At 63.1% G+C, this 25,239-nt stretch overlaps 3 protein-coding genes across 5 annotated transcripts; 2 read left to right on the forward strand and 1 right to left on the reverse strand.

Moving 5' to 3' along the window:
* The first annotated feature begins 1,131 nt into the window (after window positions 1-1,131).
* On the forward strand, window positions 1,132-5,929 carry AK1 (adenylate kinase 1). The gene is made up of 7 exons (XM_059486435.1): window positions 1,132-1,312; window positions 2,566-2,606; window positions 3,691-3,726; window positions 4,250-4,413; window positions 4,601-4,717; window positions 5,231-5,422; window positions 5,710-5,929. Exons 2-7 carry the CDS (start codon window positions 2,597-2,599, stop codon window positions 5,773-5,775), a joined length of 585 nt encoding a protein of 194 aa, XP_059342418.1. The 5' UTR covers window positions 1,132-1,312; window positions 2,566-2,596; the 3' UTR covers window positions 5,776-5,929.
* A 2,444-nt stretch (window positions 5,930-8,373) lies between these two features.
* ENG (endoglin) lies at window positions 8,374-20,184 on the forward strand. Of its 2 annotated transcripts, none has more exons than XM_059486540.1 (15): window positions 8,374-8,483; window positions 12,681-12,838; window positions 14,932-15,066; window positions 15,634-15,799; window positions 15,979-16,135; window positions 16,290-16,419; window positions 16,657-16,828; window positions 16,912-17,054; window positions 17,186-17,323; window positions 17,576-17,620; window positions 18,300-18,410; window positions 18,499-18,744; window positions 18,923-18,986; window positions 19,072-19,173; window positions 19,553-20,184. In XM_059486540.1, exons 1-15 carry the CDS (start codon window positions 8,426-8,428, stop codon window positions 19,669-19,671), a joined length of 1,944 nt encoding a protein of 647 aa, XP_059342523.1. In that variant the 5' UTR covers window positions 8,374-8,425; the 3' UTR covers window positions 19,672-20,184. The 2 variants fall into 2 exon arrangements, with proteins under 2 accessions (XP_059342523.1, XP_059342526.1); XM_059486543.1 differs by having other exon boundaries at window positions 19,425-19,625.
* FPGS (folylpolyglutamate synthase) lies at window positions 20,038-24,773 on the reverse strand. Of its 2 annotated transcripts, none has more exons than XM_059486545.1 (15): window positions 24,677-24,773; window positions 23,663-23,791; window positions 23,511-23,564; window positions 23,346-23,410; window positions 23,155-23,269; window positions 22,992-23,069; window positions 22,663-22,724; window positions 22,458-22,560; window positions 22,278-22,355; window positions 22,053-22,200; window positions 21,874-21,972; window positions 21,571-21,721; window positions 21,394-21,469; window positions 21,015-21,081; window positions 20,038-20,919 (listed from the first exon to the last, which is right to left on the reverse strand). In XM_059486545.1, the coding sequence occupies exons 2-15, from the start codon at window positions 23,777-23,779 to the stop codon at window positions 20,492-20,494; spliced, it is 1,641 nt and encodes a 546-aa protein (XP_059342528.1). In that variant the 5' UTR covers window positions 23,780-23,791; window positions 24,677-24,773; the 3' UTR covers window positions 20,038-20,491. The 2 variants fall into 2 exon arrangements, with proteins under 2 accessions (XP_059342528.1, XP_059342527.1); XM_059486544.1 differs by lacking the exon at window positions 24,677-24,773 and adding an exon at window positions 23,880-23,950.
* Window positions 24,774-25,239: the final 466 nt, after the last annotated feature.

Below are 25,239 nucleotides of genomic sequence, written 5' to 3' on the forward strand. Positions count from 1 at the left end.
GTGGTAAATAAAACTGGGCGAGAAGAATGTGTCACTGATAACAGACACAAAGACTCCACAAGCAAAGCCAGCCAGGTAACTGGTGGGTGGGATCAGCTCCAGCTGGTAGAAGGTAATTCTGGCAGGGGGAGATAACGGGGACCCGACTGGAAGAGAGACTGACATGGCATTAATTAGCATTAGAAGAGAGGGAATCATTTAACCAATGGAATGAAGGAGCTGTGTAGCCAATGAGCATTAATGCCTTCATTGTATAAAATGTATAAATGTGAGAAAATGTATAAATGTGAGAAGTTTTCAACAACCTCGGGACCCCCACATCACAAACACCAGGGTGGGGAAGGACCAAGGGGATGCTGAGGGACCCACGGGTGGTGACAATCTTCTGCTTGGCCGATCTCTCTCCCCCAGATGCACAATCCCTCTTTTCTATTTCTTTCTCTACCTCACATTTTATTGTTAAATAAAATCTGTACTATTGGCTTTGGTATCCAGCATCTCTCAGTGAGCAGATGTCAACAAGAGCACAACATCGGTGGGGTTTCACACCCCTGGAGTTGAGGGAGAGGGGTGTGTGAGCTGGGGTGGGGGCATGGGGACATAGAGATGGGGACATAAGGACATTAGGGACAAAGGTGGTGACACTAAGGATGGGAATGGGGACATAAGGACACTGGGGACAAGGACGGTGACACTAAGGATGGGAATGGGGACATGGAGATTGGATGGGGACATTAGTAGATGGACATAGGGATGGGATGGGAGCATGAGGGTATTAGGGACAAGGATGGGGACAGTAGTGATGGGATGGGAATGGGGTCATGGGGATTGGTTGGGGACATTAGGGACGAGTATAGGGATGGGGGCATGAGGGTATTAGGGACAAGGATGGGGACAGTAGGGGCAGGAATGTGCACTAGGGACAGGGATGGGGACATGAGAACATGGGGGCAGAAGCGGGGGCAGAAGCGGGGAGGCGATAAGAGGCCAGTGACACGAAAAGCGTTCCCGTCCGCGGAGCTGGGGGCGGAGGCGCCGCGGAGCCCCCGGGCCGGGCGGGGCTCCCTCCCCTCGCGGGCGGCCCCGCGCCCCGAGCCGGGAGGGTTTAACCGCGCCCTCCGCCCCGGCCGTGCCGCCCCCACCCCCGCCGTGCCCCCGCGCGTCCCTCCCGGTGCCCCCGCGCCGCTCGCTCGCGCCGCCGGTGCCGCGCGCTCCCGGCGTGCCCCGCGCGCCGCCGTGCTCTATAAATAGCGGTACCGGCGGGCCCGGGCGGCGGCAGCGGGGCCAGGGCAGTGCGAGACCCCCAGGCCAGGTCAGTGCGGGAGCCCCGGGCCAGGGCGGTGCGGGACCCAGTCGGTGCGGGACCCCCCGGCCAGGGCGGTGCGGGACCCCCGGGGCCCGGTCGGTGCGGGCACCGAGCCAGGGGCGGGCCCGGGGCAGCGCGGGGGGCTCGGCTTGGCGCTTGGGAGGGTGGCGGGGGCACCTCAGCGGCGCTGGAGCCGCCCGGTGCGGGGCCGGGTCCCCGGGAGGGGCTGCGGCGCGCGTTCCCCTTCCGTTCGGTGGGATGGGAGGGGTGGATGGAGCTGAGATCGCTGGGGCACCCCCGGGTGCAGCCCGCAAGGCTGGGGGGGCACAAGGGCACCCTGAGCCCCCTCCCCAGCCCCGGCCCCAGCGGGTCAGCGCCCCCCATCCCTTCTGGGCCGGTCACCTGCACACCGCCCTCACCGGCACCCCTGGCACCGCGCTGGATCAGCACCCAGCTCGCCCTGAGGGCCGCAGCCCCTGTCACCCACCAGCACTGCTGCCCGCTCTCCTGGGGCTCAGCACCCCCACAGTCAGGGACCCGGGGGTCCCGCGCTGCCCAAACCCCCTGGGGGACATGTCAGCACTTTGTCCCCGCGGCGCCGGTGGGCTGTGACCCGGTGCCGGTTTCAGCGCGGCCATTCTTAGCCCCTGCCCTTTGGAGGCTGTAACACGACCTGCCAGCGGCTGCGGGTGCCCCCTCCCTGCACCCCGTCCGGCCGGTTCGGGGTGACGCACCGTGCCCAAGCAGCTCGGGTGCTGCGGGGCTGGGTGTGGGCAGGTGGGGTGGCCAAACAGCCCTCGAGCTCCTGGGGGTGCCATGCGGTGCTGCACCCCCTCCTTGGGACACCCCCTAAACCCAGCCCGTGGGGAGCCGGGGTGCTGCCTCCATCCAGCGGTGCTGCGGTGGCACCGGGCATCCCAGGCGGGTTTCCTGCTGCCGGGCAGCACCTCAGGCATTGGGATGTGGGCAGGGCAGGAGAGGAAGCCGGCAACGTCACCACGCGTCACCCGGCATGGGGATGCCCTTACCGCAGCCGGATGCGGAGGGTGACTGCTGGGAGCCAGGTGAGTGATGGCCACAGAAGCAGAGATCCCTCAGCTCCCTATTCCAGGCCGAGCCAGGAGTTGTGTCTTCTCTCTCATCCCCCCAGTCTGGGCTTGAAGCTGGGCACCATCATGACCAAAAAGGGAGACCCTTTTTCTCCCCAGACTGTTGGTGACCTGATGTGCTGAGTTGTTTATCCTTCTCTTTCCTGGCAGCCTTAAGTGCTTCTGTGCCTGAACCAGCAGCATGGCGACAGGTGAGTGAACCATCTCCCTGCATGCTTCTGTCCCCTCAGTGTCCCCTGCATCCATTCCCTCTGCATCTCCCTGTCTCCCTTGTGTCCTTTTCCTTGGTTGCCCCCTGCATCAATCCCTCCCCCATGGAATTAATCCCCTTTGTTCCTCCTGCACCCATCCCCTCTGCATGCCCCTGTCCCCGTTTTATCCGTCCCCTTGGTCCCCCCCATCCATCCCCTCTGCATTCCCCTTCCCTCCCTGCCTCTGTCCCCTGCATTTGTCCCCATTACGTGCAGTCCTGGTCCTCTTTGCCTTCCCCCCTCCACGTGCCCCTGTGTCCTTGCCTCCCTCCCTTCTGTCCATCCCCCATGTCCCTCCAGCCCCCCCACATGCCCCACATCCCATTGGTCCCTGCCAGACTCTTGGCTCCATCCCCAGCTCTGGGGAGTGCTGGGTGCCAAGGAGTTGAAATTTCATCCAGCTGTAATCAGGAGATGGGAAAGTGGCCCCAGAGCAGCTCAACTTTATTTTTAACTCTGCTTCCCCCTTCGGCATCACACCCCGGCATCGCCCCACACCACGGCTGGTGCACAGAGCCCACAGGTGCTGAGAGCCCTGTGCCAGGTGCTGGGCAGGGGATGGGGCGCTCAGTGCCACTTGCACAGCGGCCACCAAGTCCAGGGAGCTGCCCTGGGGTCCTGCCGGGGTTGTGCCAGGCGCTCGATGCCACCCGAGGCTGCCGCGGCCCCAGTTAGCCCAGCGGGGTGAGGAGCCGGCCACAGGGATGGATGAGGCCAGTCCCTGCCTGCAGTGGAGCCGAGGACAGTGAGCACCTCTGGGACACCACGTGGCACTGGAATTCCACCCCATGGCCGAGGTGCCGTGGGGTCTTTGTGCTCAGACGTGGCCACACATCCCAGCCTGCCCAGGTGACCAGGACACACGTCTGCTTCCCTCTCCATCTTCCCCCAGGACTCTCCTGGATCGGTCCCCTCTATCCCCAGGGACGCCTGCCCTGGATCTGGCACCCCCTGGGGACACCTCACTCCCTGATGGACCTTTTGGCTTTTGATAATTATTTTTTTTTTCCTTTTTCTTTTCCAGAAAAGCTCAAGCAGCACAAAATCATCTTTGTGGTGGGTAAGTCTGTGTCTGGATCCTGTCACTGGTGGGGTCAGCCCAGGCCTTTTCCCTGTACCGCTAGGCTGGGGAAACAGGGCTGGAGGCTGAGGGTGGGCTGTTCCCAGGCACTGTGGGATGGCTGTGGCTCCAGCTTGGCTCCTTGAGTCCACATGGGGTATGGTGGGACCAGGAGGGCATCTCTGGCCAGGCATGGGGTGGCAGCATCTGGGGTGATGTGACAGTAAATCATTGGGGGTTGATGTGACAACAAATCCCTGGGAGGTAATGTGACAAAACCCTGGGTGGTGATGCCCTGGGTGCCATCCATCAGGGTGTGGTGCCCACATGCCAATTCCCAGCAGCCCATGTCACCCCCAAGCACTTGGGCAACCATGAGGAGCTTGTCCATCCCCTTGGTGCTGGGCTTGGGGACACCAGCTGCCGTGTCACTGAGCTCTGAGGGCTCGTGTGTGTCTGTGCTGCTGCTCCCATGTACCCTCCCTCTCCTTACCCGTGGCTGGGGCACACGTGTGCCTTGCAGGTGGCCCTGGCTCGGGCAAGGGGACGCAGTGTGAGAAGATCGTGCAGAAGTACGGCTACACCCACCTGTCCACGGGGGACCTGCTGCGGGCAGAGGTCAGCTCGGGCTCGGAGCGGGGCAAGAAGCTGCAGGCCATCATGGAGAAGGGAGAGCTGGTGCCCCTGGTGAGTCCCTACCAGCTGCCACATGGTAGGGTGAGCAGGGGTGCATACACCCCACACAGCTCAGGCATCTCTGGCCCTGCCATCCCAGGGTGGGGTTTGCAGCAGCGATGCTGCAGGGACCCAGGGATGCTGGGTGGGAGTCCTGTTGTCCCATATCAGCTGTAGCAGCTCTGTTCTCCCCCTCCAGGACACGGTGCTGGACATGCTGAGGGATGCCATGGTGGCCAAAGCAGACGTGTCCAAGGGCTTCCTGATCGACGGATACCCCCGCGAGGTGAAGCAGGGAGAGGAGTTTGAGAAGAAGGTGAGGACTGGTGCTGTGCTGGGCCGTGCTGTGCTGTGCTGGGCCGTGCCACACGCCAGCTTAGCACAGGGACTCAATGCAGCAGCAGCCTGGGCTCCCCATCCCAGCAGAGATCACATCCCAGAAGGGTCTAAACTGGGCAGCAGGTCCCCCTGCCTGGGGACAGCCTGTGCCCAGAGCACAGGGGGAGGGACCAGGGTGTCCTCAGGCTGACAGAGCGTGACAGCAGTGCTGACATGATGGTGATGGCAGAGAGCCAGGGCTTGGCTGCAGTGTGCCTTTGCCTTCCTCTACATGGAAGAGTGTCCTGGTGGCTCCCAGACCAAAGTGGTGGGAGGCAGGAGATGGTGTGGTGACATCTGTGTGTCCTGGCGGCCCCCAGACCCATGTGAATGGAGGCAGAGGGTTGTGTGGGGACATCTGTGACCCTCATGCTGACCACCACCACCCCCCAAGCCAAACCAGAGCCACAGCAGCTCAGTGTGGTGACAGCCACGTCCCCTCTGTGCACAGATCGCGCCCCCCACGCTGCTGCTCTACGTGGATGCGGGGAAGGACACGATGGTGAAACGCCTGCTGAAGAGAGGAGAGACCAGTGGGAGGGTGGATGACAATGAGGAGACCATCAAGAAGCGTTTGGAGACCTACTACAAGGCCACTGAGCCTGTCATTGCCTTCTACAAGAGCAGAGGCATTGTCCGCCAGGTAAGCGGGAATGAGACCGATGCCAGCTTGGGGCTTGTGTCCCATGGGAGGGGAAGTGGTGGATGGGGATGATGAGGGAAACAGGAAAACTCAATCCTGCCTAGTTTGGGGTGGCCCTGACCCCTCTCATTCCCAACACGACCCCCTCCAAGGATGGCCTGCACCCCTTTGCCCTAAACAAGCCCTGATCTCTTCACCCATGGCCAAAATGCATCCTTGGGAGAGTTCCAGCTGCTCTCGGGTGAGAGCCCTCGGGCAAGTCCCCCTGCTGTCCCCTCTGTACCCAGCTCAACGCCGAGGGCTCTGTGGAGGAGGTTTTCCAGCAGGTCTGCACCCACCTCGACTGCCTGTGAGCAGCCCCCGGCCCCAGCTCCCCCGGTGCACTCCAGCAGAGACAGCGGAAGCGGCTTTATCCTGTTTTCGTGGACGGAGCCGTGCGGAGGAAATTTCAAGGACATTGTGTTTGGCTCTTTCCCGTCTCTCCCCAGTAAAGTTCACTTTAATGAATCCAGACTTTATCTTTTTCTTCTGTCGCAGGAAATGAGTTTTTCTTTCCAGAGGTTTTTTTTATTTTTTTTTTTCTCTGCCTCTCTGTCCCCCCCAGCCCCTCTGGAGCTGATTAAGGGCAGGAAGCGGGTGTTTATCCCGCCGGGGCAGCGCGATGCTGCGCTCAGAGGAAGGGAGGGAGCATCCCGGCCGCTCGCCCCGGCTTCCCAATCCGTGCCTGCAGGGAGCCTGCGCCTGCATCCTCCGCCAGTCCCGGCTCCCTCGCTGTGTCCCGATTGCTGAACCCCCTGGTGTCTGGGTGTGTGTCCTGCACATGTCCCAGCGCTCCCACTGCCTGCCAGGGGCTGGAGGCCGCCGGATTTGGGATGGGGATTTCCAGCGCTTTCATGCCTTGGCATTTCCTTGTTTCTGTTGGCTGTCGGGGGTTTTGGGGTATGCGGTGGCTGTGCTGTGGTGGTTTGTAGTGGCACAATGCCCTGGAGTGGGGTGTTCCCTGTCCTGCTGGGCCTGGACACTCACTGCTCTTACCCCAGGGGATAGGGAATGCACTGGGGACACCCAGATGAGCCCAACCACCAGGCTGGGTGTCCTCCAGGCTGGGTGGTGAATCACAGGACCCCAACAGACAGGCGTTTGGGGGTGCTGGTGTGGGGTACAGGGGCTGCAGGGGCTCCCCAGCACCCACAGAGCCACACAGGCACAACACCATAGCAGAGGGGCTGCGGTGGAGCTTGGGGACAGGGTTTACCCAGCCACAGTGAGGGCAGCAGAGCTGCAGCCCCAACAGGGCCCCCACCACTTCACTTTTGGGCCGCTGGGAGCTGGGCACGGGGCCAGGGGGCTGGGAGGGCAGGAGGGGCGGCAGCGCTGGGGTCAGCCAAGGCCACGGGGCCAAGGAGTCAGAGCGGAGAAAGGAAACCAGCAGGGAAAAAACAAAACTCCCCAAGACGAAAACCCAAACTCACCAGTCGGGCCGACGGCAGGCCCGTGCTCCGGGGCCGCGGGCAGAGGCGGGGCACGGGGGAGGCAGGCGGGCAGGAAGGATGCAGCCATCCGGCCGGGCTGGGACACTGCCAGCACAGCCAGCCAGCGCTGGGGCCCGCCAGGGCCTGCCTCGTGTGGGGGGACAAGGGGGCAGAGGGGTCCTGTGGTTTGGGACAGCACGGCCTAAAATTGGGTGTGCTGTGAGTGTGCCTCAGTTTCCCCAGGTGGGCAGGGAGTGGGACAGGAGCCATGCCCTGCTCCCCGGCCCGGCCCTGAGTGCTTGGTGTTGTGTTTAGATGCTTTTCCTCTGGTTTGAAATCTCAAAGCCATCCCATATGCTGTGAGGGGGGGAACATGCTGGGCCAAATGGGATGCAGGGGGCTGCACATGTGGCCAACCCACAGCCACGGCCACCCTCCTTCTGTCACACTGTGGCTGCCACCATCCCCGGATCCATCACCGAGGGTCTCTTGGTCGTTGTCCTGTGGTGTCACCGCGGGGAGAGGGGTGCGAGGGACCTAGAGGATCCCGTGCCATCCCCGTCCCGGTCCCCATCCCCGTCCCCATGCCCGGGTGAGCACGGTCCCCGCGGTCCCCAGGAGATGGCAGTGCTCTGTCATGGGACGTGGCTGCTGCTCACCCCGGTCTCAGGCACCTCCGGGGACATCCTGGCTGCTGGGGACAGCCGTCGCTGACTTCCCTGGCACGTTTCCATTCTGTCCCCATGCCCCTGAACCATGAAGCGACCCCACCCCGGGGACCCGCGCCCACCCCCGGCGTGAGGGTCCCAGCCCCACTGATCGCTGTGTGAGGGTTCCCACCTGGGCCAGCACAGGTGTGGGGAGGAATGGGGCAGGAGTGCACAAGGGGGTCCCTGGTGCCCCTTCGGCCGTGCCCAGCTGTGACCCCCTTGCCCGTGACTCCCTCCCCCTGCCCCCTTGTCCCACGGGATCTCCTGACCCCCAGCCCCCCTGCCATGTGGGGGTGTCAGGGCAGCCTCAGCTGTGCCCTGGCCAGGGGTACAAGCAGGGCAGGCAGCAGTGCTCGGGGGCTTCCAGCTGCCCACCAGCCTGGGCATCCATGGGGCAGCCCCCAGCCTGAGCCCTGTGGCCGTGCCAGGGCGCTGGCTGGGCCAGGGGGGGCTGAATATCGGGGACAGCCCCTTCCCCATGGCCTGGGTGGGGCAGCTCGGGAATAATTTGTGTGGGTGCACCCCACCAGAACCCCTGTGTCCAACCCTCCACTCATTAATGCCAGCCCTGGGGGCACCTGGCCCGGGTACCGGTGCCCTCCCCCTGCCCCTCCGGAGGCGCAGCCTGCAGGGAAACTGAGGCACGGCGCCTCCGGGGGAGGGGGGGTCCATCCTCTCCGCCCCCCCGGCCCCGCCGGCCCGGCCCCAGCGCCGCCAGCGGCATTTCCTCCGCCGCGGACCCTCCTCCGAAGGGAGTCGGTTTCCTGCCGCTGCCGCCGCCCGCACTCGGCGCTGGCTCCCGGGGAGCGGCCGCAGCGGACATGGGCCCCCGCTCCGTCCCGCTCCTGCCGCTGCTGCTGGCGCTGCTCGGCCGCCCGGGTGAGTGGGGACGGGGGCACCGGGGAGCCGCAGCCCGGGGATGAGAGCCGCGGGACGGGACACCGGGAACGGGAGAGCGGGACGGGACAGCGGGACGGGACAGCGGGGACTCCGGATCGGGCCAAAGGGGTCCCGGCGGTGCCCGCACAGGCACAGATTGTCACCCCCGGGAACCCCCGGGAGAGGAGGTTTTGGGTCCGTGTGGGACGGGACGAACCCACCCCGATTCCCGGAACACAGCACAGCCCTGCCGCTCCCTGGGACCCCCAAATCCCGGCTGCATCACTGGGCGTGGGACGTGTTGAAGGCGCCGCGGCTGAGTCCTGACCCAGACGGTGGCACACGGGGGCTCTGGGGGGGCTTTGGTCCCCATCACCCCGGAGTACGGAGGGGTTGAGCAGGAGACGGGGATGAGAAATGGGAAAAGCCCTTAAAACCTCAAATGGGAGCTGGCGGCTTAGACACCTCCGGAGCAGTCAGAGCCACCCCGAGATCCCTGCAAAGCCACAGGGGGATTTCAGGGAGGGACCCCAGTGCTGATGGAGTTGGGGGACAGAGAGCTGGGGGACCCAGGGACATTGCCTGTGGCAAGGGGAAGGGAGCTGGGGAGGCAGCAGCAGGCCAGAGAGGCTGGGGCCAGCAGCACTGAGTGTCCCAGCTGGGTTGGTCCCTCCTGGTCACCCTGGGGGTCACTGCTCATGGGTGGTGCTGGGGTGGCCCCGCTGCCAGGCTTGGTGCCCACTCTCTTATATCACAGCCCTGTCTGGTGGCTGTGCCAGACAGTCTCTGTGCAGTGAGGCTGTGCCATGTCCCCTGTAGTTGTGCCATACAGTTTCCATCCTTGTAGATGTACTGTAACTCCTGTGTCCTGTGTAATTGTGAGGCTGGGTGCCCATCCTATAGCTGTGCCACTGTCCCTGCCCTAGGGCAGTGCCACGGTGCCCCTGTCCTATGTAGATGCACAGTAAGGTTTGTGTCCTCTGCCACTTTCTTGTACAGTCCCCATCCTATAACCACATGCTCCTCCTCCTCTGTTGTTGTGCCACAGAGGCCTTATCCTCCCTGTCTGTGCTGTACAGTCGCTATACCACACAGCTGTGCCATCTGGTCCTCATCCCACACAGCTGTGCAATGTCCCCTGTGTCCTATGTAGCAGTGCCATGTGCCCATGACCTTTATATTCACCCCCAACAGTCTCCACCCTATATGGCTGTGCCATACATGCCCTAACAGGTCTGTGCTGTAAGGCCTGAGTCCTACACAGCTGTGCCATATGGTCCCCACCCTGAGTGTGTGTTTCTGTGGTCCCTGTCCTGTTTATCTGTGCTGTATGATTTCCATCCAATGTAGCTGTGGCACACAGTCCCTGTGCTCTGCAATGGAGCCATACAGTCCCTATTGGATGTGTCTGTATGGTCCCTGTGTCACTCTGCCATACTACAGACCATCTCCTCTGACCATACCACCCCTAAGGGATGCAGCTGTGGTGTATGGACCCCATCCTGTATGACTGGGCCATATTGTCGCTGTCCTGTGCAGTTGTGCCATCCTGAGTGTCTGTGCTACATGCTCCATGTCCTGGGTACCTGTGACACACGGTCCCCACCCTGTCTACCTGTGCTACTCACCTCATCCTCACCAGTGGCTGCTTCTTCCTCACAGGATCCTCTGGGGCTGGGAGCCCATAGTGCCGTGGAACTGAGTGTCCCATAGCCGTGGGCACAGTGCTGTGGGACTGGGATGTCCATGGTGGGCACAGTGATGTGGGACTGGGATGTCCATGGTGGGGACAGTGATGTTGTTCTGGGGTGCTCTTGGTGGGTGCAGTGTCAGGGTGTCTCACAGACACATCCAGAATCCAGAGGTGGGGGGACTTTGTGCCCCCCTTGACAGGGGCCAGGACTGCTCCCCATGGGGTGAGCATGGGGCTGGGCCACCCCTCCCATCTCTGGGGAGAGGCTTCTTGGCACCTGTCTGACTCAGAGAGGGGCAGGAATGATGTGGTTTGTGTCAGGTCCGAAGCCTGGACCCATCCACCCCATCATCCACCCCCCAGTGCCACCTCAGCATGGTCCAAGAGCCAGTGGTGGCTCAGAGGATGCCAATCCCCTCTCAGTGCAGGATCCATCCCCATTCCTGTCCTGGATCATTACACAAGTACCAAGGCAACACTGCCAGATGCAAGGATGCCAAAGTGGTGCTGCCCATCCCATGGGCATCCTGCACTGCCAGAGCCACCCTTGCCCTGCACCCCACACCCCAGCTTTGCTCTCTGCTCCCAAACCCCAGGAATTTGCCCCCCAGCCCCTGACCCATGGGGGAGCCACAGTGGGACCACCCCTGCTCCTTGATCTCAGCAGCACCAAAGCAAGGGAGAATGCGGGTTGGAAAAACATAAAGTAGATTTTCTTTCTTTCTTCCTTTTAATTTTTTTTCCCTTTCCTGGAGTACAAAAATAACAGTGCCCTTATCTGATCGCCCCGGCGGCCCAGCTGAGCCCCCTTATCTGATCCTGACATAATGCTGGAGCCTTCCCCAGGGACAGACAGACAGTGCCCGCCTGGCACCATCCCCTCGGCTGGCATCCCTGCCCTGCCGGGGGCGATCCCGGCCGCGGCCCCCGGCCCTGCCTGCGCTCCCGGCGGGACGATGCTGCCCCGGGAGCCACGGCTGCCCCTGCCCTGCCCGTGCCCTGCCCGTGCCCGGTGCCGTCGGGGCAGGAGTGGAAGGGAAGAGGGACGCGGCCTGCGGCGCCCAGATAAGCCGCTGTTTATCTTCCTCCCGATGCTGCGGCCGCGCGGGGGGGAGGAAGCACCGGACAATTGGCGAGCCCACGGCGGCGTCACCGGGGGTCTGAGCCGTGACCCCGCCGCCGCCACCGGGCCGCCCCAGCGGGGAGACGCGGGTCAGGGACACCGTGATGGGACAGAATTGTTGATGCCTGTTGCTGCATCCCAAAAACTGGATGAGCTGGAGCATCACACTGTGACTCTGCTCACAGGGTCTGAGGATGGGGGAAGAGACGAGGATCCGACTCCATGTTTCAGAAGGCTTGATTTATTATTTTATGATATAGAATAAATTAAAACTATACTAAAAGAATAGAAGAAATTATTTAATCAGAAGGCTGGCTAAGAATAGAAAAAGAAGGAATGATAACAAAGGCTTGTAGCTCGGACAGAGTCTGAGTCAGCTGACTGTGACTGGCCATTAATTAAAAACAACTAACATGGGCCAATCAAAGATTTACCTGTTGCATTCCCCAGCAGCAGATAATCATTATTTACATGTTGTTCCTGAGGCTTCTCAGCTTCTCAGGAGGAAAAATCTTAAGGAAAGGATTTTTCATGAAAGATGTCTGTGACATAATTGACATAACCGTCTAGCCCCACTCCTGATAGGGGTGGCTGGTGAGTTTGGTCCAGTCACCTCTTGGTGCATTGGCTGGAGGCACCAGGGATGGGAAATGTTGGAGTGGGAAGGGATTCAACTCAGTGAATATCTCCAAAGGAAACACAGCATCCCGGGCACTGTGTCCCCATAGAAAGCCCAGCTGTGACCATGGGGGTCTGTCCTTCCCAGCCCCCTGGAACAGAGCCCCCATGGATGCAGACCGCTCCTCGGGGCCAAGTTAAGGACAGCCCGGCCACAGCAGCAGGGCTGCCTGAGGCAGAGAGGAAACTGTCGAGGCACGTGGGGATTTACAGGATCGGGCCTTCAAATGGCTGTTTGCGCTCAGGATTTCCCTTGGCAGCCGCCGGCCGGCCCCGCTCGCCGCACGCCGCCGGGGGCTGTGGGCTGGGCAGAGCTCACGCCGGGAGGATGGATGAGCTTCACAGCCATTGCCATACCTGCGCTCCCCCCTTTCCTGCGCCCGGGGAATGCGGGGGGGCTTCCGCCGCCGCCCGGCCCTGGGGGCGGCTGGGTGCGAGTTCTGGCACGGGCAGTGCCGAGCGGGGACAGCGGATTTTTCCAGCCCGGATCCCAGGGTCATTAGCGGGGTTGCGGAGGGGCTGGCGGGGGCGGACACGTAGCCGATGGTCCCGGGGGGGCTGTGCTGACGCCGGGCTGGGGCTGACGGTGAGGGGGCAGTGCCGGTGCTGGCAGGGATTCAGCCCCTCCTGCACCGCGTCCCCCCGCGCTGTGTCACCCCGCATCCGTGCGGCCGGGACTGACGGTCTCTTGTTTTCCACCCAGATCCCGGGAGAGCCGAGGGCTGTGACCTGCAGCCCGTGACAGCAGAGCCACCCATCACCCTCTCCTATGCCACCGGCACGGTGCCCCGGGGCTGTGTCAGCAACAGCTCCGTGGGCACCGACCATGAGGTCCATGTGCTCAGCGTCAAGTGGTCCAAGGTGAGCATGAGGGGTCCCAGAGCATCCCCGCAGAATTTCTTACACTGTGCTTCACACTGTCACCACAGCACTGCCATCCTGTCACCACCCTCAGCACAGGGTGTCCCAGCTGTGAAAACCTTCCTCTAATTAAGGAGCAGTGGATTAAATTCCTCCATGGCACCTTGTCCCAGCTTCTCCTCCAAGCACAGCCTTGGGCATCTCTGCCCCTGATGGGAATTTAAAGACTTTAGAGGCAAATTCTCTAATAGCCCATGATGCCAAGGCAGATATTGCTGTGCTGAACACCTGAGGACCCTCCATTTCCCTGGGAAGGTGGCCTGGCTCTGGCTCTGGCTCGGAAGCTGGGCAGAGAGAGGGATGGATGGATGGATGGATGGATGGATGGATGGATGGATGGATGGATGGAAAGTGGAAGGCAGGGAGGGATGGAAGATAGAATGGAGGAAGAGATGGAGGAGAACATGAAAAGAGGAATGAAGGGAGGGATGGAGGAAAGAGTGGAGGGATGAAGGAGGCACATAATTTTAAGGTGTTCAAGCAAGCAGAAACCTGTCTGCCAAAGCTGGGGTGATAACCACACTGAGGGTGCTTTGGGGCAAGGGTGGTGCCAGGGCCGGCGCTGGCACTGGCTGGCACTGCTGGGTGGGTTTGCACCAGCTCACGGGTTTGCATGGCAGCTCTGCAGGACAGACAGGCTTCCCTCACGCTGGCTGGGGCCCAGCACCCGATTTTGGCCCAGCCCTGGCGCCACACTCCCCCCTCGCTGCCACCTCCCAGCTCTCCCAGTTCTGCTTTTGGAGCGGAGGGGGAGCCAGACCACGAGGCGCTGGGGAGGGTCGGTTCTGCAAGGACCCTCTGGCCCAGCCCGGTGTAACCTGCCCTTGGCATCCTGGAGGAGCGCCAGGGCCGGGGTGCCCCAGGGTTGTCACCAGCGGCGGCAGGGGACACGCACTGATGTCACGGCTGCGGCGCTGAGCCCCGCGGCGCACGGGGGAAGCTGGGCAGGGACGCGGCTCCACTTATAGAAGAATTACTGGAAGCCGCTTTCTATAAGCAGATCCCCACGATGGAAAAAAAAAAAAAAAAAAAAGAAAAAAAAAAAAAAAAAGGAGAAGAAAAAGAAAAAAAAAATAACCCGAAAGGCGGCGGCGGGGAGCGCCGAGGCTCCCGCCACTCGCGCAGCCAAACAATGGAGCGCCACAAAACACGCGGCAGGAAAAACAGCCGCCAGCTCCTCCCCGACACTCGGGGCCACCCGGGGTCCCTGGCCACCCACGCTGACCACGGGGCCACGGCCAGGAGGCCGGGATGCCCACGGCATCATCCCGCTAGCCCTGTGCAGCAGCCTCCCCCCGCCCGTCCCCGGCTGGTTTTCCCTCTCCTCTCTCTCTGCTCGGAGCTTTGCGAGCCGTTTTCCAGGCAGCAGTTGCCAAACTTAGCGCCTGGAGTTTTGACTTCCCCATCCGGATTTCCGGCTAGAGGCCAGCAGGCAGTGCTGGCCACGAGGAGTGCTGTGTGCCACCCCTGTGCCCAGGCACCCCTGCACTGCAGCACGGACACACCTGAGCCTGCAGCGGCTGCACAGCGCTGGGATGGGGCTGGGAAACCTGCCCGGGGGATGTCCCAGGGCCCAGGGTGGGGATTCTCCAGCCTTCAGTGGGAGACACCCCAGTACCTACAGTGAGGATGCTCTGGTGCTCGGGGTGGGGATGCTCCAGTCCTCAGTGTGGGGATACCCCAGCCCACAGTGGGGTGATTCTCACACCCAGTGCAGAGATTGCTTAGTCTCTAGTTCAAGGATGCCCCGGTCCCTGAGAATGGGGTGCCCAGACCTCACTATGTGGGGTGTCCTGGACACAGTGTGGGGATGACACCATCTTCCAGGTGGGCATCCCGCTGGTCCCTTGCTTGGGGGAGCCAGGGCGTGTTTGCCCTGCTGGTGTAGGTACACACGGTATCCCGGCCCCTAAACCCAGCCACGGCTCATCTCAGGGCTCTCCCTGCTCCCTCTGGCTCCAGGGACAGCCAGGGAGGTGACAGCAGCTGGGGCTTGGTGGCCGCAGCGGTGACGCTCTCCTCCTCCCCCCCAGGCCTCTCCTGTCCCTCTGACGGTGACAGTGACCCCAGGAGCCGGTGCCTGCAGCCGCCCAGCAGTGCTGATCCTCCTCTGCAGCCGCTGCCCTGCCAGGATCACCTCCCCGTGCTCCAACCTGATCCTCCGCACCGTGAGTGCCACAGCCCCACGAAAGGAACAACCCAGGGGGGGCAGCAGGGCCCGGGCCCCCCATGGGGATATTTAAGGGGTCACTGGTGGTCCCTCTGATCACCATCCATGGTGCCTGTGGTGCCCCAGGGAGGAGGGCACGCTCCCGGCATTGCTGGCTCGCTGAGCGCTGCGCTGGCCAGGCAGGGAATGACGCACAGGGCTGGAAAAAGCTCCCATTTCCTCCGGCCGGCGGGAGGAAGGTCAGGGATGGGGTTTGGCTCCAGCGAGCTGAGCCGGGGTCGGGCGCTTTGTTAGCAAAATAAACCTCCTGCTTTGTTTGTGGCTAATAATAAAGTGGGCTGAGCCCTCCCTGTGCCTCCAGCCGCTCTCGCTGCTCCCAGCTCACGGCCCCAAAAACCCCCACTCATCCAGGGTGACCCCCAGCCCAGGCTCCAGAACACTCACCTGGTTTAGGTTCATGGAGGGGAAAGGTTTAAGGTTTTCCTTGCTTTCCCCATGCCAGCCTGTGTAAGGGAGGGATGCACCTTGCTCCTCACCCCGGCTCAGGCTGTCACTTGCCTCACAGGACGCCCACCTCATCCCAGAGAGCACCATCAGAGCACCAAACCTTGAGCCACCCATCGTCTCCAGCGAGGAGCAGCTGCTGGCCTGGGCTCTGGCTGCCTATGGGGGCATCACGTCCTACAGTGAGCTGCAGGACCCCCGCAGGCTCCAGCTGCACCTGGGGGAAGGTGTGTGGGACTGGGGAATAGCACTGGGGGGCTGGATGGGCAGGAACAGTCTCCCTGTTCCAGAGGGGTGAGAACCTCCTGGGGCACCTTCCCTGGGAGGTGCCACGGGGACTGATGCCCCTGGCCCTGGGCATGTCCCCACACTGAGCCCAGTGTTGATCACCCTGCCACCCACACAGATGCCCACAGCCCCCCAGAGTGCGTTCCCCAGGAGAACTTCAATGCCATTCCGCACCTTGAGGCTGAGGTCTTCTTCCACGGGGTGAAGAGCTGCTCACGCAGTGACGCCCAGAGCACCAGGGCTGCCCACATCATCCATCTGCAGTCAGAGCCCAGGTACCACAGTGCCAGCAGTGGGACAGGCAGGGGGATTTGCCTGAAGATGCTTGGGAAGGTGCTGGGCTTCCCCAAGGCAGAGCCCCACATCCTGAGCTGGATGTGGGATGGGTTGGTAGGGAATGCTGAGAATGGGGGTCTTGTGCTTTTGCAGCTCCTCCATCACAAGGGTGAACCTGTCTCTGAGCTGTTCTCCGAACTCTGCTGGCAACCAGATCCTCATCCTGCAGAGCAAGGCCAACTTCACCTGGTTCCTCTCCGCAGAGTGCAACATCCAGTTACTGGTAGGCTGAGAGGAGCTTGTGTTTCCCACCACCCCCACCGAGGGCTCTGCCAGGTGCCCAGGAGATGCTGGTGCCATGGAAAGGTGGCAGGAGGGCACCTGCAGACATTAGACATGGGCAAGGTGCAGCCCCCTTGCTGCAAGCCCTGATTATGGGATGGACCCTGCCTTGTGCACCCCCAGCTGTCCCTGTCTCCACTCAGCCCCTCTGTGTTCCCCCCTTTCCCCCTCACTGCAGGTCTCTGGGAGTTACAAGATGCCCCTTTTCTCCATGTTGATCCCTGGGAACTCCCTGCCTGACACAGAGCAGGGCCTCATTGCTGAGGCCTTTGAGAAGAACTACAGTGTCATTGCCTCCTACTCTGCCATCCCTGCCAGCACCCACATCAGCCTGCAGATTCACGAGCACGGTGAGGCCCCAGCAGCCCAGGGCTGGGTGGGATGGGGGTTCCAGCACTCCCACTCAGCCCCCCCCCATGTCCCTGTCCTGCAGGGATGGTCGAGACGCCCGTGAGCACCACCCCCATGGTCATCACACAGCCCCCAGACCTGCCCCACCAGGTGCTGCGCACGCTCAAGCCCTGGAAGTGCACAGATGAAACCATGGAGATTGTCATCATCAGGTCCTATCTGGAGGTGAGGGGGTGGAGAGGGGTGCCAATGTCCTCCAAAATCACTCAGAAGTTTCATTTTCCTCTGGGTGCTTGGGGTGGCTGGCACAGGGCTGTCCCCTGTCAGTGCGTGACCACAGTGTGCTTCCCTCCCAGCCCATCAAGGACGTGGTGAACATCACCCTGAGGGACATCCGCTGCCAGGCAGAGAAAAATGCCACCCACTTCATGCTGAAGAGCCCCCTCAGCCACTGTGGCACCTCGCTGGAGGGCAGGGGCTATGCCAACAATGAGGTGAGAGGGGGGCCAGCTGGGGGTGTTGCCTCCAGCCCCACTGATGGCCCATGAAGGGGCAGGGGCGTCTCCACCAGGACCTCCTTGCTTTGCATGGCTGGAAACATCATAGTGCAGCAGGGCTGAGATGGAGGGGGAGTGTGTGGGTGGGACCATCCCATTATCCCATCCCATTATCCCATCCCATTATCCCATCCCATTATCCCATCCCTGGGTACCACCTGACTGACCCAGCCCTCTCCCTTCTCACAGCTCATCCTCAGCCTGGCCAAGGACGCCGTGCTCCGGAGCGTGCGGGTAAGGCCCGGCTTTCCCAGCATGTCCAGGGGTGGGAGAAGGTGCAGATGGCACTGCCAGCTGGGTGCTTCTCGGGTTTTGTGTTGCTGGAATGGCTCCTGAGGTGTTAAAGTCTTTTTTACCAGCCCCGAGACCAAAGAAGTTGGTTTTCAAGGTTTATTTTCTCTTATCTATCACATTCTTTCTCTGACCTGCTGAGATCTGTCCAGGCACAGTCCCTGCCCTTGGGGTGGTGTTAGGGTTTTATACTAGAAACTACGTGTGCTTTATTTACAATAATTTTCCAATACCTATCACCTATGTTAGACAGTCTGTCTCTACTCTAAACCAATCCAAAAGTGCCACCACCACAGCAGAAGATGGAGGCCAACAAGAAGAAAGACAGCGCACACCCAGATTCTTCCATCTTGCCTCTTGAATCCCCATTCTAAAACCCCCAAAATTCTACTTTTTCACCCTGTGACAAGTTAACTATCATTCTACTCAAACTCTTGTGGCTTGTAACTCCTCAAACAAAGTTGGTGATTGTTTCCATGGGTTAAAACCGAAGGCACAGGTGTCTTTGTGCCAAAGTCTCTGAGCCCCCTGCAAGGGTCTGGAGCCATCCAGGGCAGCCAGAGGAATGCCCTGTGTTCTCACAGGTGCTGGCTGCCCCCTGAGTGCTGCTCCCCTCTTGCAGGTGGGTTTCCAGTGCGAGATCCCACGGGAGCTCTTCCTGCGCCTTTTCCCCACCGCCGACTTCAAGGCGCCGCAGACGGAGCTGGAGATCAACAAGGAGGCCTTTGTGCAGGTACTGCCACCATCCAGAGCCCGGCTGGGGCACTCAGCCCTGCCTGGGGCACCGACCCTGACAATGTGCCCCGTTCCCACCCCTGCAGGCGTCCATGCGGTGGATGGATCACCCGGCCGACCTGCAGCTGAAGGAGTGCTGGCTGGTGGCCTCGGAGCGGGAGCCGGTGCTGCTGGTGCAGGGCGGGCAGGCGCGGGGAGCAGGGGTGGCTGTGCTGGACGGGCCCCCCAGCAGCCACGGCAGGAAGGTCTGGCGCTTCCGCTTCACCTACAGCGTTCCTGAGGGCGGCCACATCCCCTTCTCCGCATTCCTGCGGTGCAAGGCCGGCCTGCAGGTCAGTGTGACCCCCTTGCCACCATGGGATGCCACCAGGCTGGTCCCCATTGCAGCCTGATGGGTTTGTCCCGCGCTGTTTGGGTGATGGAGCACATCCATGATGGAGCAGCATTCCCTGGCCTGCAGAGCCTGGGGGTGCACATCTCCCCCCTCTCACCCCAACCTCCACTCCACAGAATGACACCATCTTCGAGAAGGTGCTGGAGGTGAGAGTGAAGGATGCCTGGCGGCCGCTCAACTGTGAGTTCAGGGCAGGAAGGTGGTCAGGATGGGAATGGAGGGGGAGAGGGACTCTGCCAGTGCTGACAGCCTCGTCCTCCCACAGACCGTGGGCTGGGGCTGGGCGCTGTCCTGGGCATCACCTTCGGCGCCTTCCTCATCGGGGCGCTCCTCACTGCCGTGCTCTGGTACATCTACTCGCACACCCGTGAGTATCCAGCACCCTGGGGACCCCCGTGGTGGGATGGGGGGGCCCCCTGCGTGTCTCTTGCTGGGTTGCCCATTTTTTCCTCCTGGCCAAAGTCCCCTAGCTGAGTCAGAGATCAGGCTGCTCCATTGCCCTCGTGTGTACAGTGCTAGAGAGGAATAACCCTGCTCCATGTGCCTACAGCTCCTCAGGGTCCCCTGTGCCATCTGCCCTCCCTCCTGCCTGGTGTCTCATGCTCATCTCCATCCCAGGGGCTCAGGGCTCAGCTGGGGAGTGACCCACGAGGGCTGGAGGGTCCCTGGGGCTCAGCCAAGGCCACCGCTGTTGGTCCTGAGTGTGGTTTCCCCTTGGTGTTCCCGTGGCGGGCGGTGTGAGCCAGGTCCCATCTCCAAACTGCAGCCGGTTTCCAGCACGGCGCCAGCCTCGGAGAGCAGCAGCACCAACCACAGCATTGGCAGCACCCAGAGCACCCCCTGCTCCACCAGCAGCATGGCCTGACGCCCCCGGGCCCCCCCGAGCCCGCACAGCCCCCGGCCAACGGACTTGGGGAGCCAGCCCGGTGCCATTAAGCTGATTTTTCGCCCCAAATCTCAGGCCGAGCCCAGAGGGGGCCTCCATTACTCATTCAGTGAATGCTTTGGCCCCCTGAGGGCAGCCCACACCCGGGGGGGGGCACCCTGCAACCCCCCTGGGCTCCCCCGCTGCAGTGGGGAGGCAGAAAGAGCAGCTATTGCCAAAAGCTCCCACAAGGCTCCCCATCAAATGGGGGGGGAAGGAGAAGTGGGTGCCCCCTGGACATGCCCCAGCACTTGGGGTGACCCCCGTGCCCCTCCTGCCTCCCCCCAGGAAGGCAGCAGGCACCAGTGGGAGCAGCAAGAGGTTTATTTGTGGAGGATGGTGCAAGGCTGCTGCCCTCCCACAGGACGATGGGCAGAACCCACCACTCCCCCCAGCTCCCCGTCCAAGTTACAAACTCTTATCAATAATAATAAAAACCTTCCCTATGTTAAATTAATTGCGCCCTGACGCTGAGCCTTGCCACTTGAGCGTGAGGCTCCCACCTACCAGGCACTGGAGCTCATGACAGCCTGGGGCAGCCCCCCAAAGCCTGGGGGTCCCCCCAGTCAGTCTGACTAGGGCGGGGATGGAGACCAGGAGCATCCCCCCACGGACAGTGTCCCGGGAAGGGCACAGGCAGAAGGCACTGGGGTGAAAACAGCCAAGCCAGGATGGGGTGGGGGAGCCCCACATCCCCCTCCAGACGCCTCTGAGCATCACCGGGGGCTACACTGGTGCTTCATGTAAACAGAGGCGCCCGTCACTGCGACAGGGCGGGCTCCAGCAGCCGCAGCGCTCCCCCCACCAGGTGCAGGCTGCCGGTGACCAGGACGCGCACGGCCGCCGCCTCCCGCAGCAGCACGGCCCCGCTGCTGGCCGCGGGGTGCGGGTGAGCCCCCGAGGCCGTGGGGGCGGCCAGCTGGGGGTCCCGGCCCTGCGCCACCCACCGCAGCGCCTGCGCCAGGCACGGGAACACCAGCGCCGGGGAGTTGAGGGGTCGTGGCGCTGGGGGCACCAGCAGCAGGGAGCCCCGGGCGGGGGCCGGCTGCAGCAGCCCCCCCACCCGCAGTGGGGAGGGCAGCCAGGGGTCCTGCCCCACTTTCTCCTCCAGGAGCCTCGTCCACGTCCGCTGGTTCTCCAGGCAGCGCGTCAGCGCGTTCTCCAGCGTCACGTTGAAGTTCTGCTGGTCTGGGAGGGATGGAGAGAACAGTCAGGGATTGCAGGGGGAGATGGGAGGGAGCAGAAGGGGAAGATGGGGGAGATCCTGTCTCCTCAGCACGCACCTGCATTGTTGGCCACCGACACCTCTGTGAAGTTGGGGCAGAAGACAGCGTAGTCAAAGTGACAGGGCTGCAGAGACAGCAGGGATCAGCACCGTGGGAACCCTCAGGACCCACCCACAGGATTTCCAATGGGGCAGTCCCACACCAGTGGGGTTACAGGGGATGATCCAAGTCCCTCCCCACACACAGCACTGTAAGACCCCTGCAGGTTGAGGTGGGATACACCTCGGGACAGCAGGATGGCTGGACAGACAGACAGACAGGGTGCCAGCTCCACCTCGTGGCTCCCTGCACCCACAGCAAAAAGCAGGTCCCCGAACCGGTAGAGAAGCCAGGCACCCGGGCACAGTGACCCCCCCGGTGCCCCCTAAAACCTCACCACCAGCAGCTTGAGCAGCGCCGCCGTGTCCCGGTCACCTGTGGCATTGAAGAGCAGCACACGCACCTCAGAACCACTGCAGGGAGAAAGGGCAGGTGGCCCGTGCCCCCAGGGGACTACAGCAGCAGCACCACCACCCCCCTGCAAGGTGTGCCCCCCTCTGCACCCCCTCCTTACTCATGGGGCTTGTCCTGGCTGAGGGCGGCCTGGCGGAACCAGCGCACGCAGGCCTGGATGCTGCTGGTGGTGTGAGCTCCATCCAGGTACCAGGTCACGGGGCCGTGGGACAGCACCTGGGTCCGGCCCAGCCACTCTGTGTCCCGCAGGCCTGGGGAGCACAGGGCATGGCTGGGACCCCCATGCCACCCCCAGCACCGTGGGGGTCCAGTGTGGGGCTGTGCCCTCCAGCATGGGGTCCAGCATGGCCCCGCTATGCCCTGTGACACAGTGAGGGGGGGTCCTGGCATGGCCATACTGCACCTTGGATCATGGCATCGGTCAGTCGGAAGGCAGGAGCCAGTGGCACTGGCCCCCCCAGCAGCTCTGTGCTTGGTGGCACCTCCTTCAGCTCCCCCAGACCTAGGCAGGACAGGCATCCCTGAGGAGCCCTGGTGGGGTCTGGCCCCATCCCCATCCCCATCCCCATCCCCGTGCCTTACCCTGGCAGCCGCGGCGCTGCAGCCACGTCCGTGCCAGCTGTAGGGCCAGGGCGGCGTTGGAGCGCTGGTGGGCACCCGCCAGCCCCAGCTCCAGCGCCTGGCAGCCCTCCTCAAAGTCATCCAGCTCTGGGCAGAGGTACAGGGGACACTGAAGAGAGGAGAGCAGGCTGAGCCCCCCACCATGGGATGGGGAACCCCCCAATCCACACCCCAGCAGCAGCTCACCTTGCGCTCCTGGGCTCGCTCCCTCAGCACCTCCAGCGGCCGCTCCGGCTGCGCCACGGTGAATGCTGGGACACCGGGCTGGGGAGGACATGGGGGTGCTCAGGGATATGGGGGTGCTCAGGGACATGGGGGAACACACCCCCAAAACACAAGAGGAGACAGAAGACCAGATCTCCCTACCTTGAAAATGCCCCCCTTCTGCCAGGCGATCTTCTCCATGGTGTCCCCCAGGATGCTGGTGTGGTCGATGCCCAGAGAGGAGACCCCACACACCACTGGTGTCCTGGGAATGCAGCATGGCAGTGTCCCAGCTGTTCCCCCCTGCACTGTGGGGACATCAGGCCCTGGCAGCCCTGGGGACAGGCTCGGCCCTGCCAGCTCCTACCTGATGATGTTGGTGCAGTCATAGGTGCCACCAATGCCAACTTCCACCACTGCCAGGTCCACCTGGGGACACGGGGACATCAGAGCCATCAGAGCCATCAGCAGGAAATGCCCCCATGGCTTCAGGGATGTGGGTGGAGACAAGTCCCTGCCACCAGCCCTTCCAAACCCACACCTGAGCACATCCCTATTTGTGGGGGCATCATCTATCTGGCACCCATTTACAGCCATGACAGCCTGATCCACACAAATTCTGACCCAAATCCCCCCTCCCTGAAGTTCCCACCAACCTGACATTTCTGTCACAAGCTGGAGGCCACCACCACTGACCTTCTCCTCCAGGAAGACGTGGAAGGCCATGATGGTGAGGAAGCGGAAATAGGCCGGCATGCTGGCGTGTGCTGGGTCCTGCCAGGCAGAGCAGGGTGAGCAGGGTGAGCAGGGGAGTGGGGGACCCAAGGGAGGGAGCACCCCACAGCCCCTGCTGCCCCACCTTGGTCTCCTCCAGGCGGTTGTAGACCAGCCAGAAGTACTTGTTGAAGAGGTCCTTGCTGATGGGCTGCCCATTGATGCGGATCCGCTCGCGCACCTGCACCAGGTGAGGGGAGCTGGGGGTACAGAGCAGGGGGCAGAGTCAGGCACAGCCCCACTGGCCCTTCAAAACCCTCCTGACCCCCTGCCCACCTGTAAAAGCCTGTCTTCAGCCCGTAGTTGCGGAGGATGCGTTCAGTGAAAGCGCATGCTGAGCCCTGAGGAGAGAGCTGTGTTAAAGCCCTGTTCCAGAGCAGGGCAAACAGAGCCACAGACAGCAGCAGTGCCCTGAGCCCCCCACAGCACCGCCCGCCTCACCTTGCCCTTCGTCCCCGTGACGTGGATGATGTTCAATCGATCCAGGTCCTTGACCTGTAAGAGTTCAACAACCCTGTGAGACCCCCATGGCATCCAAGCATGGCGGCACTGCCACCAGGACAGGGGGAACAGGATGGGGATCAGCCCTTCACCTTCAGCCCGCTCCTCTCCAAGAAGCCCTGCATGGCTTCCAGCTGGGCCTGGGGGTCACCACGCTCCCGCTTCACCTGCTCCAGGTAGCTGGCATTGGTCTGCAGGGTGTTGAGCATCCGGATTGCATCCTGGAAAGACGCCCAGGACAGTCGGGATAGTGCCCAACACACCAGCCCTGTGGCCGCTCTGCCCAGAGCCCGCTGCCCCCTGACCCACCCCTTCGGGCTCAGTCCCCTCGGCGGTGCCATTGGTCACCCAGGCGGGCAGCATCTCTGCCATGGTGCCGCGGGATGTGATCCCCAGATCCCGTCACGGGGCCGGGCTACTTATGGGCAGGGGTTACCCGCCCCTCGCCAGGCGCCCCTTGGCCCCGCGCTGGGACACGGCACGGGCCAGGCCGGCACCCAGCGCTGCCCACGGGGACAAGGTCGCCGCCGGCCGGAGCGGGCAGCGCTCCAGGGCTGGGGTTTAATGAGCGGCGCTAATGAAGCAGCAACGCTGGCCCTGCACGGCACGGCACGGCACACCTGAGAGGGTACCATTGTCACCGAGCCCCCCAAAGCCGCGCCGAGGGGACGTGAGCTGCAGGGGGGACCCAGCAGTTGGGACACCAAACCAACCCGTGTCCCCAGTGCGGGGACACTGCACCCAGACAGCGGCACTGACACCGGGAGCGCTGAGCTCTGCCGAGCGGGACCGCTCCCCGCCGGGCACCGCCGCCATCCCCACGGCATCCGGCGCAGCCGCGTGCGGCCGGGACACGCCGCGATCACCGCTGCAGGCCGGGCTCGCCCGCCGCTGCCACGGGGCTCGGCGCTTTGCGGGATGACCGGAGCAGAAAGCGGGGACTGGTGGCGAGCAGCAGGGCAGTGAGGCGGGGGGGCCGCGGGGGGCGGCGGAGGGGGTCAGGAGGGGACGAGGGGACGGGGTGCGTTGTCGCCGCCCCGCGCGGCCCCGCAGCCCCAGCGCTGGCGCGGCCCCGTGCCCGCCCGGCGCGCGGTCCCGCGCGGTACCTGGTAGTCGGTGGCGGGGGCGCGCGCGGGGCGCGTGCTGAAGCGGCGCCGCCCGGCCCGCAGCGCCCCGCGCAGCGCGCGCAGCCCCCGCGCCACCATCCCCGCCGCGTGCGCGCCACCGCGCCCGCGCACCGCGCGCGCCGCCCAGCCCAGGGGGCGGGGCCGTCCCGGCTCCCCCCTGACGCCGCCGCCGCCATCATTGAAGCTGGCAGCGCGCGCCACGTCGCATGAGGGAGGGGGCAGCGCCATCTTTGCGAGGGGCAGCCAGGCCCCCGCCCCCGTGGCCAGCCGGACCCCTCCGCACGGACACCGGGGTCCCGGCCGGCCGCTCCGCTCGGGAAGTAGCATCAGGCACAGCCCGTCTGTCATGTCAGCACAGGCACATGGCCCTACAGCCCCCACCGCCCGAGCTGGGGCACAGAGCCCCCCGGAGCTCCGCAGCCCCCGGCCGGCAGCACCGCCCCGGCCCGGTGTCAGCGGGGCTGCCCACAGCAGCGGTGCCGGTGTGTTAATGGACGGCAGCGCTGATGGCGCTGAGCCCCCCCCCAGCTCCCCAGGAACAG

The sequence above is a fragment of the Ammospiza nelsoni genome, chromosome 20, assembly GCF_027579445.1.
Source record: "Ammospiza nelsoni isolate bAmmNel1 chromosome 20, bAmmNel1.pri, whole genome shotgun sequence".
NCBI lineage: Eukaryota > Metazoa > Chordata > Aves > Passeriformes > Passerellidae > Ammospiza > Ammospiza nelsoni.